The following is a 17,690-nucleotide window of genomic DNA, read 5'->3' as shown; positions in this document are numbered from 1 at the left end:
TAGTATTGTTTGTTATTTGTGTATATGTTACATTAATTGTTTTTGTAATCCCCGTAGATGTCCTAGTGACTAGGACGAAATATAGGAAGTATTAAATTCTATTTTAATTCTTTTTGAGTGTTGTAAAAAATCCATTAAGCCTCCAACATGATGATCAATCTTCCAAAGATCCTGATTTTTCAAATTTTTGAATCATTGATCTAACTGTGTTAGCTGACAGAGGACTTTTATGCAAGTTCTAGTGGATACTAAACTCACAAAGAGCAGCTGATGCATTGCATTAATTAAGGTAAAATAACTTTAAAAGTAACATGCAATAAGGTAAAGTGAGACACATGTTAGAACACTACTATCAATAAGAATGTGTTTGTGATGTTTTCCCTTTGCTTTATAGCTGTTATGATGCCAGCAAAACAGGTGTTCAACTTTGTTTTATGCAAATTTTCAACTTCCTATGCTACAACAGCACTACATTACCCCCAATCAGTGAACTTATCAAACGTTTTTTTTTTTTTTTTTTTGAAATTCTTCCTCTCTTGAATCATCCTACCAAATATAGTGACATTCCTGTTGTTAAATCAAGTCACAAAAGGCCCCGAATAGGTGCCCCCCCCTCTCTCTCTCTCTGTGTGTGTGTGTCCAACTCAAGTGTAAGGTTGGAAAAACATGTGGCACATAGTGCTTTGCATGGGCAAGAGGTTAAGGGGAAAGAAGGAATCTATTAATAGAAATTGATAATAGAATTTCATTCTGTTACCAATAGAATGAAAGGAGCAGAGGGATTTGGTTTAGCAGGTTTGAAGATAAATACTAAATGGATGTTGGCCAGCAAATGATCAGGTTTTTACATTATTGGAAAAAATATGAAGGAATGAAGGTGAACTGTTAGACAGAACATTATACATGGAAATATTTATAGCATACACAAAAAAAATTGAAACTGATCATCTCTGGGAGAGAGAAATAGGAGTGAATCTATGAGAAGGGTCGTCAATTAATTAGTAGATTGATTTCTACATAACATCAAGCATTAATAGAAAAAGAGATTTTTTGGTGCATCACAAATGTGAGAACAGCATTCCAAAGTTGGCAGATTTAGGATCTGTACAGTGTCAGTAGTTGTATAGCTGAGAAGAATGTTTTGAGCAGAAGCATGTACCTAGCTTTTATCTAGGATGAAAATGCTATAGCTGAAATTTATCAGTGCTAGGAGAGGCTACAAGTAAAGACAACCCAAGAAGATAAATCTGATCATGTTTGGAGATCTAGGTAATATCAAAAGTAAGTGATAAAGAAGTAAGATCTCATTTTTTCTGAGAAATAAGAAACATTTTGGTAGTGAAGAATTTAATGTGCTGGTTATGGAAGATCTTAACACCTCAAATGACTGGATTACAAGGTCTGGCAAATGAAAAAAAGGAATGGAGTGTACTTTTATCAGCAAAACTATGGATAAATTTCAGAATAGTGATAGAAGGTCATTATATAAAGGAGAAAGAGACTGGATGAAAGTACAGAGTTGGAGTATTCCACCACTGGTTTGTAAATCTGAGGGGAGAAAGCCAACTACTATGACATGCAGTGAGTAAGGAAGCAGGAGACCCAAATGATGGAATGAGTCCATAATTAAATCTGCTGAGGGCCCTGTACCAGACCAGATAATGTCCTAAAATGCCAAGTACCATAGCTACTCCAAATACTTGGCTTTGTAAATGGTGCTAGCTAGATCAGCTTTGGATAAGAGTGGCAGAATACATACCAGTGATTACTAATTAGCTGATGGTCTCCAGGTGGTGAAGAAGTAAGCTACTGATAACCTCCATGACTTTTGAAAGAACTGAAGTGAGAACATTGTACAACAGTTTTTGTTGATTAACTATGAATTTTTTCTGGACTGGTATTCAAGATGTATTTGTCTGGATTTCATATTTAAGTTATTCAGGATCCCTCTGATTTCTTTGTCAAAAGACAAGAGGGTATGAAGTGAACTATTCTAGATTATGTGAGAGGAAATAAATATCCCATGGTCATTGGTGCAGGAGGTGGAGAAGAAGAAGAATGAGTGAGAGGTGAGAGCATGGAAAAGTTGTACCCAATGGCCATAGTAAGATGTTAGAAGTCTTGAGACCCATTTGAACAGGAGGCAGGTTTTCTCTATTTGGTCCTTTCAAATGAGATGTCAATACCCCCCCCCCCTCAACTATCTGAGCTGCGCTGTAAGCTGAGTGCAAAACTGGAGTTTTGGTCTCGAAGATTTATGATATGCTGAATCGTTTTTCCTAGGCTGTTTCAGCACACCTGCTGAGGCAGTCTAGGAAAAACAAAGTTCTATTCAGAGATCAACTTCACATCTAATGAACCAACTTATTGTCCTCTTATCTGTCTGTCCCACAAAACACCATTCCTCAAGGAGAGCTATTTATGAAAAACAACAATACACTCCTGTTTTGCCTATGTAGACATTATATAACTTAGAATTGTGTGTGGGGGGTGCTTAAGGGTCAAAGCTGTATAACTGAGAGGAGACCTCCACATAGCCTTTAAAGGAATGCGGAGAACCGACCAGGGCTTCTGACCTAATGTCCAATCCTCACCTTCTCGTGGTGCACCCTGTTGGGTATCTACTTTGATACTGAACGAACGAGGATGGGCTGGCAATTTGGGATTTAGCCGACCAAATTGTATTCTTATTGGTTAAACCAAAATAAAAAATGATGGTACAACATGACAAAATTTCATGCCGGCTGGGGCGTCGCCCGGTTAAACAAGGCCCCCGTTGTTTTCGCCAGGGAACCAGGGCGAACAGCGAAAAGTCAGCTACTGGAACAAATCTGAAAACAAACCCCAACTCAACATCACCAGAGTTAAAAATCGGTACTATCAACGTAAGAAGCCTGAATGGCAAAGAAATGGAGCTAGCTGAGGAATTAGATAAATACCAGATCGACATAATAGGGGTGACTGAAACAAAAAAGACCAAAACTGGTGAGATCTTTCTGAGCAATAAATACAAAATGTTATATTCAGGCAATAACAATCAAGGAAAAGAAGGAGTAGCCATAGTATTCAACACAAAATACGAGGCTAATCTTCTTGAATGGCAGTCAGTCTCAAGTAGAGTAAGGTGGGCAAATATGAGAATGGGGAACTGGACAATGAGACTTATTTGTGCCTATGGTCCCACAGAAGGTTCTACTAAGGTAGAAGTGGAGGAATTTTTTGAGGCTTTAGAAAAAGCAACTGACACAATGAAAAGGAAAAGTTGGTCCTTGTTGGGGATCTAAATAGTAGAGTAGGAAATGATTGTGAGACATACAAAAATATTTTGGGAAAATTTGGAGAAAAGAGCAAAGCTAATAATAATGGCAAATATCTGTTGGATTTCTGCTCAGGACATGGACTGGTTATTACTAACACCATGTTCCAACATAAAAATGTGCACAAATTCACATGGAGAGAAGAGGCTAGGAATAAGAAAAGTCTCATTGACTATGTTATTGTTGATAGTGATGTTTTCTCCCTGGTGCAGGACACCAGAGTGTACAGACGATTTGAAATTGGAAGTGATCACTATTTAGTCTTGAGCAGGATAAAATTGAATTTCATATTGAAAAGAATAACATGTACGAAAGTTTTAAAGCGAATAAAAGTTGAGCAGCTCTCAGATGTAAACTGTAGACTAAAATACAGAAATATTATTGAAAAGAAAATGAAAGAGTTTGAGAACAGGAATCAAACCTTGGAGATTCAGTGGCAAACTCTGAAGGAAACATTGATTGATTCTGCCAGAGGCATGTGGTGAGGTTGTGTGCAAAGATAAAAAAATCAGAACTCCCTGGTGGACACAGGAAGTTAAAGAGGCAGTGAAGGAAAAGAAGAAAGCATATCAAAAGTTCCTGGCAAATAAGTCAGCTTTTACTCTTACAGAATACAGAGACAAATGTAAGAAAGCTAAACAGTGTGTAAAACTAGCTAAACAAAAGTCATGGGAGGACTTTGGCAAGAATATAGAAAATAAATATCAAGAAGGTGGCAAAATATTCTGGAGGTTGTTGAAGAAGCTTAGGAATGGAGGAAAGAGTGCTGTAAAAGGAATTAGAGATGATAAAGGTGAAATGAAAACAGGAGAAAAAGATATCCTTGAAGTATGGAGTAATTACTTTGAAAAACTGCTAAATGAAACAAGCAGTGATGACAGCACAGTGATAAAAAACACTGACCAGGCATGCAGTCAGGAATACATATCCATACTTGAAGTAGAAAAAGCCATCAAAGGCTTGAAATGTGGAAAGGCAGCAGGAGTAGATGATATTCGACCAGAAATGCTGAAGTATGGTGGTATAAGAGTCTTACAGTGGCTGCACTGCATAGTTCAGAAAGCCTGGACAGAGGGACGAATTCCCGATGATTGGAGTAGAGCTCTCATAGTACCCATATATAAAAAGGGAAATAAAACTGAATGTGAGAATTACAGAGGTATTTCCCTACTGAGTGTTCCTGGCAAGATCTATGCAAGTATACTTGAGAAACGGTTGAGAAGATTTGTGGAAGAAAAGCTTGGTGAAGAACAAGCTGGATTCAGGCCAAATAGAGGCTGTCAGGATCAGATCTTCACTTTACGACAAATAGTCGAGAAAGCATGGGAATATAACAAAGATCTGTATTTAAGTTTTGTCGATTTGGAAAAGGCATATGACAAGGTGCCAAGAGAGAAGCTATTCAATACGCTGCAGTTATATGGTGTCAATGGGGCATTATATCAAGCAATACTTAGTCTTTATTTGAGTTGTGAGTCAGCAGTTAGAATTGAAGGAAGTACAGGAAGATGGTTTAATGTTAAATCTGGTGTGAGACAAGGATGTACATTATCCCCTCTGTTATTCATTATCTATATGGATCACATCATGAAGGAATGTGGTATTAAACCTGATATCAAAATTGGAGATGTTAATGTCAGCTCTTTGCTTTATGCGGATGATGTTATACTGCTAAATAAATCCGCTACAAGTCTGCAAGATTCTCTGACTAAATTGAATAGCTGTTGTAATAGATATGGTATGAAGGTCAGCAATAAAAAGACAAAGACAATGAAAATAGGCAGAATCATTGAAAATGTCAACTGTGTTGTGAATGGAGAACCTGTGGAACAAGTAAAACATTTCAGCTACTTAGGCACGATTTTTACTGAAGATGGTAAACTAAATATAGAAATAGACAACAGAATCAGCAAAGCTGGTATCGTGGGAAGTCAATTGAATAAATTCATATGGAATAAGAAAGAAATTAGTCGGAACACTAAATTAGCTGTATACAAGACTGTGTTCAAACCAATTTTAACTTATGGATCTGAGAGCTGGGTCAGAAGTAAAACACTTGACCAAAGACTAGAGACCACAGATATGAGAGTCCTGAGAAAGATTATAGGCGTGAACAGATGGCATCAATGACAATATCATATTAAAAATGAGGATATTAGGAAAGAACTTGACATTGTCAGCATCCAGGAATGTGTTAGCAGAGCTAATCTCAGATGGTATGGTCACTTAAATAGAATGGGAGAGGAAAGATTAGCAAAACAAGTGTTCTCTGCCAGGTTGGCAGGAAAACGACCCAGAGGAAGACCAAGATATAGGTGGATTGATACGGTACAAAGTGCCTTAGACGATAGAAATATAAGATCTGATAATGTTGGAGTCTTGACAAGTAACAGAACTGATTTGGAGGAAAATTGTAGATAGGAAGTTAGTAATGATGTAATTTTTTCATGTAGTACTGTCACATCCTGTACACCCCTTGAGGGTACATGGCAGGAATTTGATGATGATGATGAATTGTGTGTGTGGGGGGGGGGGGAAGAGAATATCTGATTTCCTCAGAGCTTCCACTAGCTACTGAGCATGTTTCCAGTTGGTGAATAGGAGAAAATCTCAACTACCAAACATTGGATATCAGAGGATATCTGATTTTGCCAGGAGTTTGGACACAGTCAATTCCATGTGAAACCATTCCTGTTCATCAATCCACAGTGAGCTAGCATGGTGAGTTATGGTCGAAACTTTCAAGATGAACCAAAACTTTCAAGTTAGATGTAATGGTGAAGAAATTAATAAAAAACAGACGCTGTCCTATAGAGGCGTGGATGAGAAAAGAATCAACAGAGTCTGGTTTGTGATCAACAAAAAATTGAAGAACAGTATCACAGAATATGACCATATATCTGATTAAATAACAAGTATCGTTATCTAGATATCAAAAATAATAACACACTCAAGTCTATGCACAAACAATAAGTCATACTGATAAAAAAAAATAAAAAACCCAAAGACTTCTATCATGATGCATTGCAACTTTACAACAAAGGAAGGCATTTTATTTCATTTGATGAAGGAATAAGACTAACAGAATTTGTGGAAAAAGAGAACCACATAATGCATTCTTTTTTCAAGAGAAAACATAGAATGTAGCCAGGAATTAGAGAAACTGACTTTACCCTTGGCTAGAGAAAAAACAAACATGGAAGTGACCATTATATGTAAGCAATAGGATTCAAGTAAATTACCATGAAGAAAAGGAGAAAAATGTTTCATCATCATCATACGTATCAAGGATTTAGGCCTAGTATGGCCTGTTCCGGCCTTAGAAGTCATCGTTGAATTGTTTAAGAGGTGTCCTGGTTTTCTTTTTCCTAATGGTTTGTACTTTAAGGCTTGTTTTGGTAATCTTTCTGTTTTCATTCTTTGAACGTGTTCCATCCATTTATATTTATATTTTTTAATTTTTTCAATTACTGGTTCTTGGTTTAATTCTTTCATAATATCTTCGTTTCTTTTGTGGTCAAATAGGGCATACTTTGCAGTTTTTCTCATAAACTTCATTTCTGCTGTTGTTAATCTTTGTTTGTCTTTTTGTTTTATTGTCCAGATTTCGCTTCCATACATTAAGACCGGTAGGGCTAATGTATTGTATACTTTTAGTCTGGTTTGTTTTTGAACTAGGTTTGGTTAATTACTCCTGTTATTTTTAAATATTTTGCAATTTTTATGTTTATATCTTTTTCATTTTCATAAGTGATCATACATCCTAGGTAGTTAAATGAATTCACCTGTTCTAAGATCTTGTTATCTAATACTATTTTAGTTCTTGCTGGATCTTGTCCTTTAAAGGCCATAGTTTTTGATTTTTCCGTTGATATTATCATACCATAATCTTTGGATATCTCATTTAGATTTAAAATAGCTTTCTGTAAGTTATCTTCAGAATTTGTAATTATTTGGTCGTCTGCAAAGAGGAGAGTGTTTAAGTTAACACTTAAACACTCTCCTCTTTGCAGGTGAAAGTTTAATTCCTTGATGTAAATTTTTACTCCATTTTATTATTATTTCATTTAAGTAGATATTAAAAAGATTTGCTGAGAGGGGACATCCCTGTCGGACCCCTTGGTTTATCTCTCTTGTATATGATAGCTCGTGATTTAATCTTATTTGTATTTGATTATTTTCATATATACTTGTGACAGCTTTTAGGATATTATTTGGTATTTGTCTTTCTTTTAATATGTTAAATAATATGTTTCTTTTAACTTTGTCAAATGCTTTTTCAAAGTCAATAAATGCAATATGTGTTTCTAAATTATATTCTCTTCTTTTCTCTATTATTAATTTTAGGCAGAAGGCTGGGTCTATACATGATCGTCCTTTTCTAAATCCATTTTGTACCTCTAGAATAAAGTTTTCGGAATATTTCATTAGTTTGTTATTTAAGATTCTGCTGTATATTTTGTAACATGAATTTAGTATACTGATACCTCTATAGTTTTTAGGGTCATCTCTATTACCTTTCTTAAAGATAGGAATCACAATTGCTTTTTTCCATTCTATTGGGGGGATACCAGTTGAGTAAATTTTATTTAAAAATAATAAGAGTCTTCCTTTGAATCTTGTTCCTGCGTATTTATATAGTTCTGAACCTAGCTTATCTTCTCCAGGTGATTTTCCGTTTCTTGTTTCTTTCAGGCTGATTTCTAATTCTTCTTCAGTTATTTCCTTTTCATTTTCGTTAAATGTTTGCCAGTTGTCTTTTTTAAAATATTTGTCTGTCCACAGTTCTGTGTAGTAATTTAGAAATTCTTCTAATTTCAATTCAGTGTTTAATTTTATGTTTTCTTTGGTATCTGCATTTAGGTGTTTCAAAATCTTATATACATTGGGTCTTATTTTATATAAATCATGTTCTAAATTAGAAACAAATTTATTCCATGATTCTCTGTCTTTTTCTGACTTCTCTTTTAGCTATGGCTCTTATTCTTTTATATTCTATTTCATCTTCTAATCTTTTACTGCTTAACCATTTGTGATAGGCTTCTTTTTTCTTTTTGATTATTTCTTTGATTGTATCATCTCAGATCTTCAGTTTTTTTCTTTTATTGAATTTTTTGGTCTTTCCTAAGCTTTCATTTGCTGCTGCATTTAGTATCATTTTTATATTAAGCCATTCTATTTCTATTTCTTCATTTTGTTTTATTTTATCTAGATACTGGTTAATTCTTTGTTCATATAGCCATTGTACATTTGTGTCATTCAATAGTCTAGTTTTATAAACAAATGTTTCAATTTTTCTTTCTGTTCTTGTTACTTGTAGCCATTTAGGTGGTAATCTTAATTTTATTTTAACAAGGAAGTGGTCACTGCTTATTGCATATCCTCTGTGAACTCTAGTGAAAATTTTGATGTCTTTTCATTTAATATGAAGTAATCTAATATTGATTTCCATCCTCTTGTTGCCCAAGTATATTTATGTATGTCTTTATGTTTATAGAAGAAATTCATTATTTTTAGGTTATTATAAACTACAAAGTCAATCAATTTTTTACCATTTCTGTTTAGAGTGTGTTCTCCATGTATTCCTATCTTATTATTAATTTTCGTGTTTCCAATTCTTGCATTTAAGTCTCCTGCTAAAATTATGTAATCATTTTTATTTATTTTATTATATATGTTTTGTAGCTGATTATAATAATCAATATTATCCTGTTCTCTTCCTTCTTCTGGGGCATATAAACCAATTATTGTTAAATAGCCTCTATCTATTTTTATTCTAGCTTCTATTATTCTTTCATTCCATAATTTATAATGTTTTAACTGTTTTGAAAGGGAGTTATGAATCCAAATCATGACTCCTGCTTGTGCTCTTTGGTCTCTGTCGACTCCACTGTATATCACATTAAAATTTTCAGTTCTCATAGTTCCTTTTAATTTCTTTTTTGTTTCAGTGATTACTGCTATTTTAAAATTTCTTTCATTTAATAACTGGTCTAATAATAACACATTCAAGTCTATGCACAAACAATAAGTCATACTGATAAAAAAAAAAAAAACTGAAGACTTCTATCATGATGCATTGCAACTTTACAACAAAGGAAGGCATTTTATTTCATTTGATGAAGGAATAAGACTAACAGAATTTGTGGAAAAAGAGAACCACATAATGCATTCTTTTTTCAAGAGAAAACATAGAATGTAGCCAGGAATTAGAGAAACTGACTTTACCCTCGGCAAGAGAAAAAACAAACATGGAAGTGACCATCATATGTAAGCAATAGGATTTAAGTAAATTACCATGAAGAAAAGGAGAAAAATGTTTTAAGAAGCAAAACAAATGCATACAAACTCAGTATTAAAAAAATAAATATTTAAAGATGAATTAAACAAAATATTTTAAAATCTCAATGCAGATGACAATACTCATCTATCAGAAAGGAATGGAGTTTTATCTAGAACTGTATATACTGCTCACTTGAATAGCTGGTACTACTACAAAGTGAAAGAGAAGACAAACTATCAACCCAACAGTCTACTATGTGTGATTTACAAACATACAGAAGCCTGACTTCTAGCTTTCTACAAATCTAGACTTTGGTCAAAGGAACAAGCAGAAGTAGCTTCAGCACAATCGATCATATTCCAGCTGTACTGAATGTGCTCCACTGTGCTGATTATAGAATGGTGTAACGAATACCAAATCTTATTATGTCTTGGTTTTATTGATTATGAGAAAGCCTTTGATTGGTAAAAATATGTGTATTAATTAAAAACACTTTTAATTACATTCTTCAGGAATATTTTCTAGATGTTTTTTTGAATATTTTTCACTGCTTTTTTCATCTCATCATCTCATCTCATCTTCCTTATACCCTCTTTCACCTTGCGGTGTCGAGGGTCCATTGATCATCGGACCTCACTCCGTTTACAGGATAAGGTGGTCAGCCTTATGCCCCGGTGTATTCTATGGCCTGTAGTGTTGAGTTCTCGAGGCCAGTTTGCCTGCTTTGCGGGATGAAAAACCCCAGAATAAACTGGGGAAAAAACCCTGCTGTCCACGCCAAAGACTGGCTAACTTGGCTATGGCTGAGGAAGATCCTTCAGCTCCTCACGTCACCAACGGGAATCGAACCTAGGACACTCCTTCCCCAGGCATATGGTTGCGAAGCGCATAGCCACTAGGCTAACCACGTGGACTGCTTTTTTTCATTTGTCTTTCAAATTGTTCCAGATATCAGTTTTAGTTTTCATGTTACATCTGCCATTTGTTTCCTTTGACGAGTACTGTTTTCTTCATTTCTAAGCTTTTCAACAGGCTCCAGAATATTTGTCTCCTTCTTGATATTTTCTATATTCTTACCAAAGTCTTCCCATGACTATTGTTCAGCTTCTTTAATACAGTTTATTTCTCTTACATTTTTCTCGGTCTTTTCTTAGTATGTCTGTCAACTTACTTTCTAGAAACTTTCAATATGCTTTCTTCTTTTCGAGGATACTTCTAACTTAATCCATTCTTGAATGCAATAAGTCAGATGTAAAGTTCTAGTTTTCCATCCATGCAAACAACTTCACCATGTGCCTTCATAAGTGAATCGATGAATGATCAATCATGATGAAATGAACCAAATACATTTACTTTTACTGATATTGGATATATGAAGATATTCATTTATTGAAGTCAAATGTTTTAAAAAGCAGTGAACTTTTTCAAGAACTGTGTTATTACAAAATAAAAAAAATAGCTAATTATCCTTTTTTGCAGATGGAAAATAAATACCCTTAAAATTTCTATTATCAGATGAGTAGAAATTATAGAAAATAAAAAATTATGTTCAGACAGATGCAGTGGACAGTTGAATGTTAAAATTTTTTTTCCCTAAAAAAAGCAGATAAGAGCATTTTACATGGATCAAGGCATAATTACAAGTGTATCTGTCTGCTGTATGCTGAAAAATCCATTGAAGTTCTCACTATGTGCAACAAAGATCAGTTGTAATGCACATTTTAGATCATGGATTCAACTGGTCAAACATTGGCTAGTATATTACAGGTGTTCTAATTTTCTGACCAGCAAATCACAAACACGATTTTATGTATTCTGATTTGGATGGTGGAAATAATGTATGACGATTCAAATCAACTAAATTCTTTGTGGCATATGCATAGCTTGCTTGCTTATTTGCATGATGCAACAGGAACTGTGAATTGTAAGGCTAACATTTTCCATTCCTCAAACAGCATGTTACCCACATTAGACCAGTCTGCAATGATAACTTCTGGTAGGGAAGTGTTCCACAAGGCTTCAGTATTAAGATCCCACATGTGAAAGAGTGCAGTATAGCATTAACTAGGATAATACTGTATCTATATAATGTACTGCATGTTGTTTAGCTAATGGAGTATCATATCTTATGCTGACAATGGGTATTCATAATGACCTAACTGCAGAGGATACTACACTACACGTCAAACACTGAACCAATGTTGAAATTACCTCTAACGTGAATAGAATTGTTGTTGTCACCATCTCAGATCAAATGAGCTTCATCACAGAACACAACACCTCAATGCAAAGGCCATTCAACTAGATACAAAATTCCAGCCACTAAGGTAGTTCCCAGATGCAAGGCGCAAAATACACTACATGAAATATGGAGAGAGGACTTCTTCCTGTAACATTCACAATTATTCTCATTTGTAGAGAAACCATATCACATGGAAATGCTTTGCATCTTTGCACAAAGATTCTCAGTAATGAGAGGACATGGTTTCTTGTTCAAATGCAAGCTTAGATTATTGGCATCTGAATCGCCATAATTTATTTTGGAACACATTAAAACGAAATCATGGTCGAATCTGCTTAACTGATTTTCCAATACATGGACTCTCCCCCAGTAGAAACAAATGCAATTCATACTACAACAAGCATGCAGCACAGGGGAATAAGCACCGAACCCACAAGATGCCACTCCATAAAATAAATATTAAACAGAAATCTGTACACAATTTATTTTTTTTTAACACTAACCAGATTATGAGCACTATTTATGCATTACTTGTTTTGAATCAGTCAAAGGGAGAAGAAAAAAAACTTGTTTTTTTTTTGTCTCATCTCATAATAAGATATACTACACATACAGCAACAAAGTAAAAAAAGAGGTATGATAAAACATTCAGTGGTCACATACTGCACATGCCATTCTGCCAAAAGGCTGCACTCAAGAGTACAACACTTTGCACTTATGCCATTTAATGGCCAACATGCCCCAAAATTGAGGCAACCGCGTTTTGTTTTACATCTCAGTAATACAATCTGTGATTAAGTGAATATTATTATTAAACTGTTTACATTATAAATTTTATTTTACTCTTTTTGTTTTGATCAAAATTTAAATCAACATAATGGCTGATAAAGGTGGAAAGAAAAGTTGCAAGACTATTACTTTAAATACAAATATCAAAATTATTAACCTTAGTGAGGACTGTGTTTTAAACAGTGAGATAGGCCGTAGACTAGACTTAGCATGCACTACTGTCATTACTGTGATTAAAAAAACAAAAAGTCTGGATGAAGTGAAAAAATGCAACCCCAGTGAACACTACTCTGATTAGAAACAGGGATAGTCTAATTGCAGATGTGGAGAAACTTAATAATATGGATTTGTGATCAGGCTAGTCAGCATGTTCTATTAAGTCAGGGTATTATTCAAAATAAAGTCCACAGTCTATCTGACAAAATGAAGGCTAAGAAAGGTGAGATATTTGAGGATACTAAATTTGGAGCTAGGAGGATGGTTCGATAGGTTTAAGAGACAGTCTAACCGATACAACATAAAAGTTCAAGGTTAAACAGCAACTGTAGATATTGTTACTGCAGAAAACTTCCCAGACAAACTAGCCAAAATTAGTGAAAAAGGTGGCTACTCCAAGGATCAGATTTTTTAATGTGGATGAGACTGGTTTGTTTTGGAAGAAAATGCCATCAAGGACATTAATTAGCAAAAGTGAAAAGTCAATGCCCGAATTTAAAGCAGCTAAGGATAGGCTAACCCTTTTGTTAGGTGCCAGTGCTTCCAGTAATCTTTAGCTAAAGTTTATGCTTATTTACTATTCAGAAAACCCAAGAGCTCTGAAAAACTATGCAAAGTCTAGCCTTCTAGTTATTTAGACATCTAATAAGAAAACATGGGTAACTGCTTCTAAGCCATGAAGATCTAGCATTTGAAGAGAATAGGAAACATGAAGAGATGTTTGAATGTATCACTCCCAGGACCTGAAGCCCTAACTACAAAAATTCTTTCTGAAGCTATTTGTCATTTTGAAATGTGCATGGCTCTCTTAGAGAAACATGATAGGGATTTTGAAAGAAGCTCTAAAGTGACTTCTGGCATTGTGCTATACAGAGAGGGAAAAAAAAGGGCAATCTAGCATGCAGCCCTCTTTAGACAGGTACTTCAAAAGAAATTCATGCTCGATCATCAACTTCTACCCAAAGACCTAACGCCTTCTAATGATATTTCAAAAATTCCTTCCAAATCACTAGCACGAAAGTGATTATTTCTTGATGACTACTACTTATGAAGATATTCACTCTCCTTCAGACTTCCTTACTAAATAATTTTTTGTAGCTCCATTTCACATTTGCCAGCCCTAGTGTGAAAAAGAAGACTACAATAAAGGTAAATAAAGCTTATTTATGCTATTTTGGTAAAACAGTGTCCAGTAATCTGCATGCTTATCCTTTTTCAAAATATAAGGCCCACAGTGTTTATTTTAATTATAAGTGTGTTACTTACAACAGTTAGGTCCATATAAAACTCATGCAATGCCGTACATGCACCAAGAAACCAGTCTCGAAAATTTTCAAGACTGGTTTATTAAAAATTTCAAACTCGTTTGAGAGTTTTTGCTCTCATAAGTTTCTGCCTGGTCTTTGACGGAAACAAATGAGTTTGAAACAGCTGTCAGACTAGTGAAACTTTATCAAAATGGATCAATTAGAGGCGAATATATGGGCGCTTTGAGTGTTTGTGTTTCCTAAAAGGTTCGGCTAAGGCAACTCTTAGTATGGTGACAAGTGTATTCCCGCAGGCTCTCTGGTCAATTTTTGCACGAAACTTTTATAGTTCTGTATTTGAATTTAAAATGATGTCGGATTTAACATCCACTTAATTTATATAATTTTGTATCGCCAAAGTGAAGCCTTTTGGCTCTTTATTTTAGTAAATGGTAGAGGGAATTTTTAGAATTGCTGGAGAGTTTTTTTTTTTTTAATTTTATTTTTACCAAAGGTTTAAAAGTAGTATTCAGGTTGTTATTATGTTTATCTTTCTAATATTCTTTTTAAGTATACGAGGGGGCTGAAAAGTTGATACACCTCAATTGAGGTTCTACCTTAAATTCCTTTATGGTGATTATCACAACTTTTCAGCATACCCTCACATTTGTAACATAGTGATCACTTTATTATACTCTCTCTCTCCTCTTGTACTCTACAATATTGGCTGTGAAAATAGCTATTAAAAGTAAAGTAATGAGCAAAATGCTTTCAAGCTATAATCGGAACACTATCTCTTGCAAAATTGAAGCGTTTCATTAAGGGATATTTCTGTACACTTTTTTTTTCTTTTTGTTATAATAATTATTTATGAATGTGCTGCTAACATTTCAGTAATTTTTTTTTTTTTGCATTTGTTCACCTGAGCAGATAGATGGCACTCTTTTAAGAATGCTAATGATACCTATGGCTGTCAAAGGAGATAAAAGCATGTGATAAATGTAACCAGCACAGAAGTACATTTTACTTTCAAGTAAAATGTACTTCTGTGCTGGTGAATTTGATGGTGAATTCGATAGGTTCATGCTGTTTGAGTAACTAATTACAAATGTTGACGTATGTGAGAAAATTTTGGGTTTTAAAGTGGTAAAATAAGACTGCTCAAAAGTTTCCATATCATCTGGTTCCAACAATAGCTTCCCAACTATTATGTTAAAAACTCATGCTTCAGAACACCTAAATTATAGGTGATATGCTTTTTGCTCAGTTGAAAATAAGTGATCTAGATTTTTGTATTTTGGCTTGCAAAAGAGCAAAACTTACACTTCTATATATCCTCTGTGCTTTGGAAGCATGTATATTTTCTTTGATTCTTAAAAATGCAGGGACTGTAGCGTTATCTCTGCAATTTTGCAAAAAATTGAGTCTGTTGGAAAAAGATACTTTATTGCATTTAAGCTTTTCTACAGAATGTATCTGTTTCTTTGTCTCCCTGTCAAGACAATTCATTTTATGCTCTTCACTACGAGAAATTTTCTTGAATGATAAATAACAAGTTTTAACTCTTATACATTTTTTATTTTATTTATGTAGATGTATTTATTCTACATGTTTCACCGTCTATGGTTAATGGTGTCATTGGGAGGTTGCTTAACATAAGTAAAAACTGACAAAAAAATTTTTTCCAACAGCAGTTAATATTTATAAGCTGAAAAGACTGGAATGATAGGTTAACCATGAGTATCATTAGGTATGTTACATGCAGTCTCTTCATTTATTACTTCGACAGGTAAAGAGTCCTCCAAGTTCATTCACTCAAAAGGCACACTAAATAGAAATCAAGGAATGACATCTGGAAGTCATTAACAAGTGTAACATTAAAGACCTCTCCTAAGCCAGCAATCAAATAGAGAGTTTACATGACAATGTAGAGATGCACGTAACATGCCTAATGATACTCATGATTAATTCCTTATCTTTTTCTATAATGATACCAAGCTGCTCGATGCCATGCATGTAAAGTGCTGCACAAACTAAATTTTATTCTGAATGGACATTGATATTTCATGAAAACCACTTTGCTATACATATTCAGTTTTATTTTCAGGGGCTATATACCTTTAGCACACTTTATTCTAGTAATGATTAAATTCATATATTTACCAGGGTTGCCATTCTTGAGACCTGCAGCATTCAGAAGATCTAAAAGAAAGGATCGCTTATCATGTTCCTCTACCCACACAATCTTCTGAGTAATATTTTCTGATGTACTACCAACACGTCCAACAGCTAAAAATATGTAGTTTTCTAAAAACTTTCTTGCTAGCTCCTGAAAATAAGTACATGGTGAATTAATATCAAGGTGTTTTAGAAATAAATTTGCATAATCTCTCAGCAATAAAAAAATGACCACATCAGCATTTATAGAACTATTCTACAGAATTAACATCCTCACTACTAAAAACAATACTCATTTCAAGGAACAGCAAATTACAATGTTTATATCAGGGTCATAAAATGCCCATTTGCAGCCATCAAAAATATTTTAGGAATACATGGTAATTATCACTAATCCACATAATGATAAGCCACCATTATGTTACAAATGCATCTACTGTTTGTTTCTAATGAAGACATCACATGAATAAGTTTGCTTCTGGTGCAACTTCAAGTGAAAAATTATGTTGATCCTCTTCAGAAAAGAAATGAAAACACTAGCTAACATTTGGATTAATAATCATTAGCATAGAAAACTGCATATTTTTGCTTCCTGCTGCAAGCAAAACAGGATTCTATTTCTCTACAAGGATCATAGCTCAAGCAAACAGAAAAATAATAAATGTTGTAAAATGTATTTATTTATTTTTCTAATTAGTTTTGCTGCTGTTATGTTATAGCTCAAAATCTCAGAATAAATTCTCAACAATTAAAACAATCTCTCTAAGTTGCAGTTGCCACCCCTCCCATTTCCACAGTACATAGCTCACTTTATTTTTATATCGGTTTTCAAAATTTTTTTTCAGATAACGTAGGCTAAACACATGAGGAATCTTTATGTACGTAAACATCACTAACACAGCATATGTGTAAAATACTTGGTTATATGCATCACCATATATTCTGGGCAATTATTTAAGAATGCTGCTGTCACTAATCATCAATAGTGTTGATCACAATGAGAAAAACAAAGGATCCTTTGAAGTTTGATAAAGGGCTTATTATGGTTACCAGTCTGGCTGGAGCCACAATGTTGAAAAGAGCAGAGCTGACAGGTTTCTCAAAAGGCAAGATATCCTGGGTGTTTAATCAGTGGAAAAATAACCCACACTGTTTGTCTTAGAGAAGAACCGTGTCATTCCACCAAGAGACAGTCTTTTAGGAATGAAATTGTTGTGATCTGAAAAAGCTTGTATGGACAAAGAACATCCTGTTTGTCGCAACTGACCAAAGCATTTTATGAAGGCTGTTCATGACCCACATATCTTATTGACTATGCGCAGGGAATCGAAGACGATTGGTATTGGCATTCGCCTGCTTACAGAAACCACTGGTTTCTGCAAAAAAACTGGAAAATTTGTCTAGAGCAGTGTCAGGAC

The 17,690-nt window shown here is 34.3% G+C and overlaps 1 protein-coding gene across 3 annotated transcripts in view; it reads right to left on the bottom strand.

Annotated features, from left to right (window-relative positions):
* Positions 1–17,690, bottom strand: part of bel (ATP-dependent RNA helicase bel) — a 312,654-nt gene that overhangs the window by 75,133 nt on the left and 219,831 nt on the right. For all 3 annotated transcript variants that reach the window (XM_090413999.1, XM_090414000.1, XM_090414001.1), the window contains one exon: positions 16,258–16,423. In XM_090413999.1, coding sequence (XP_090270125.1) covers positions 16,258–16,423 — 166 coding nt within the window. The remainder of the gene's footprint in view (positions 1–16,257; positions 16,424–17,690) is intronic.

The sequence above is a fragment of the Typopeltis vanoorti genome, chromosome 24 (assembly GCF_054136105.1).
Source record: "Typopeltis vanoorti isolate ZY-2024b chromosome 24, IOZ_Tvanoo_1.0, whole genome shotgun sequence".
Lineage (NCBI taxonomy): Eukaryota > Metazoa > Arthropoda > Arachnida > Uropygi > Thelyphonidae > Typopeltis > Typopeltis vanoorti.
Note: the sequence above shows the minus strand (reverse complement) of the source record. Positions and strands in the feature narration are given on the sequence as shown.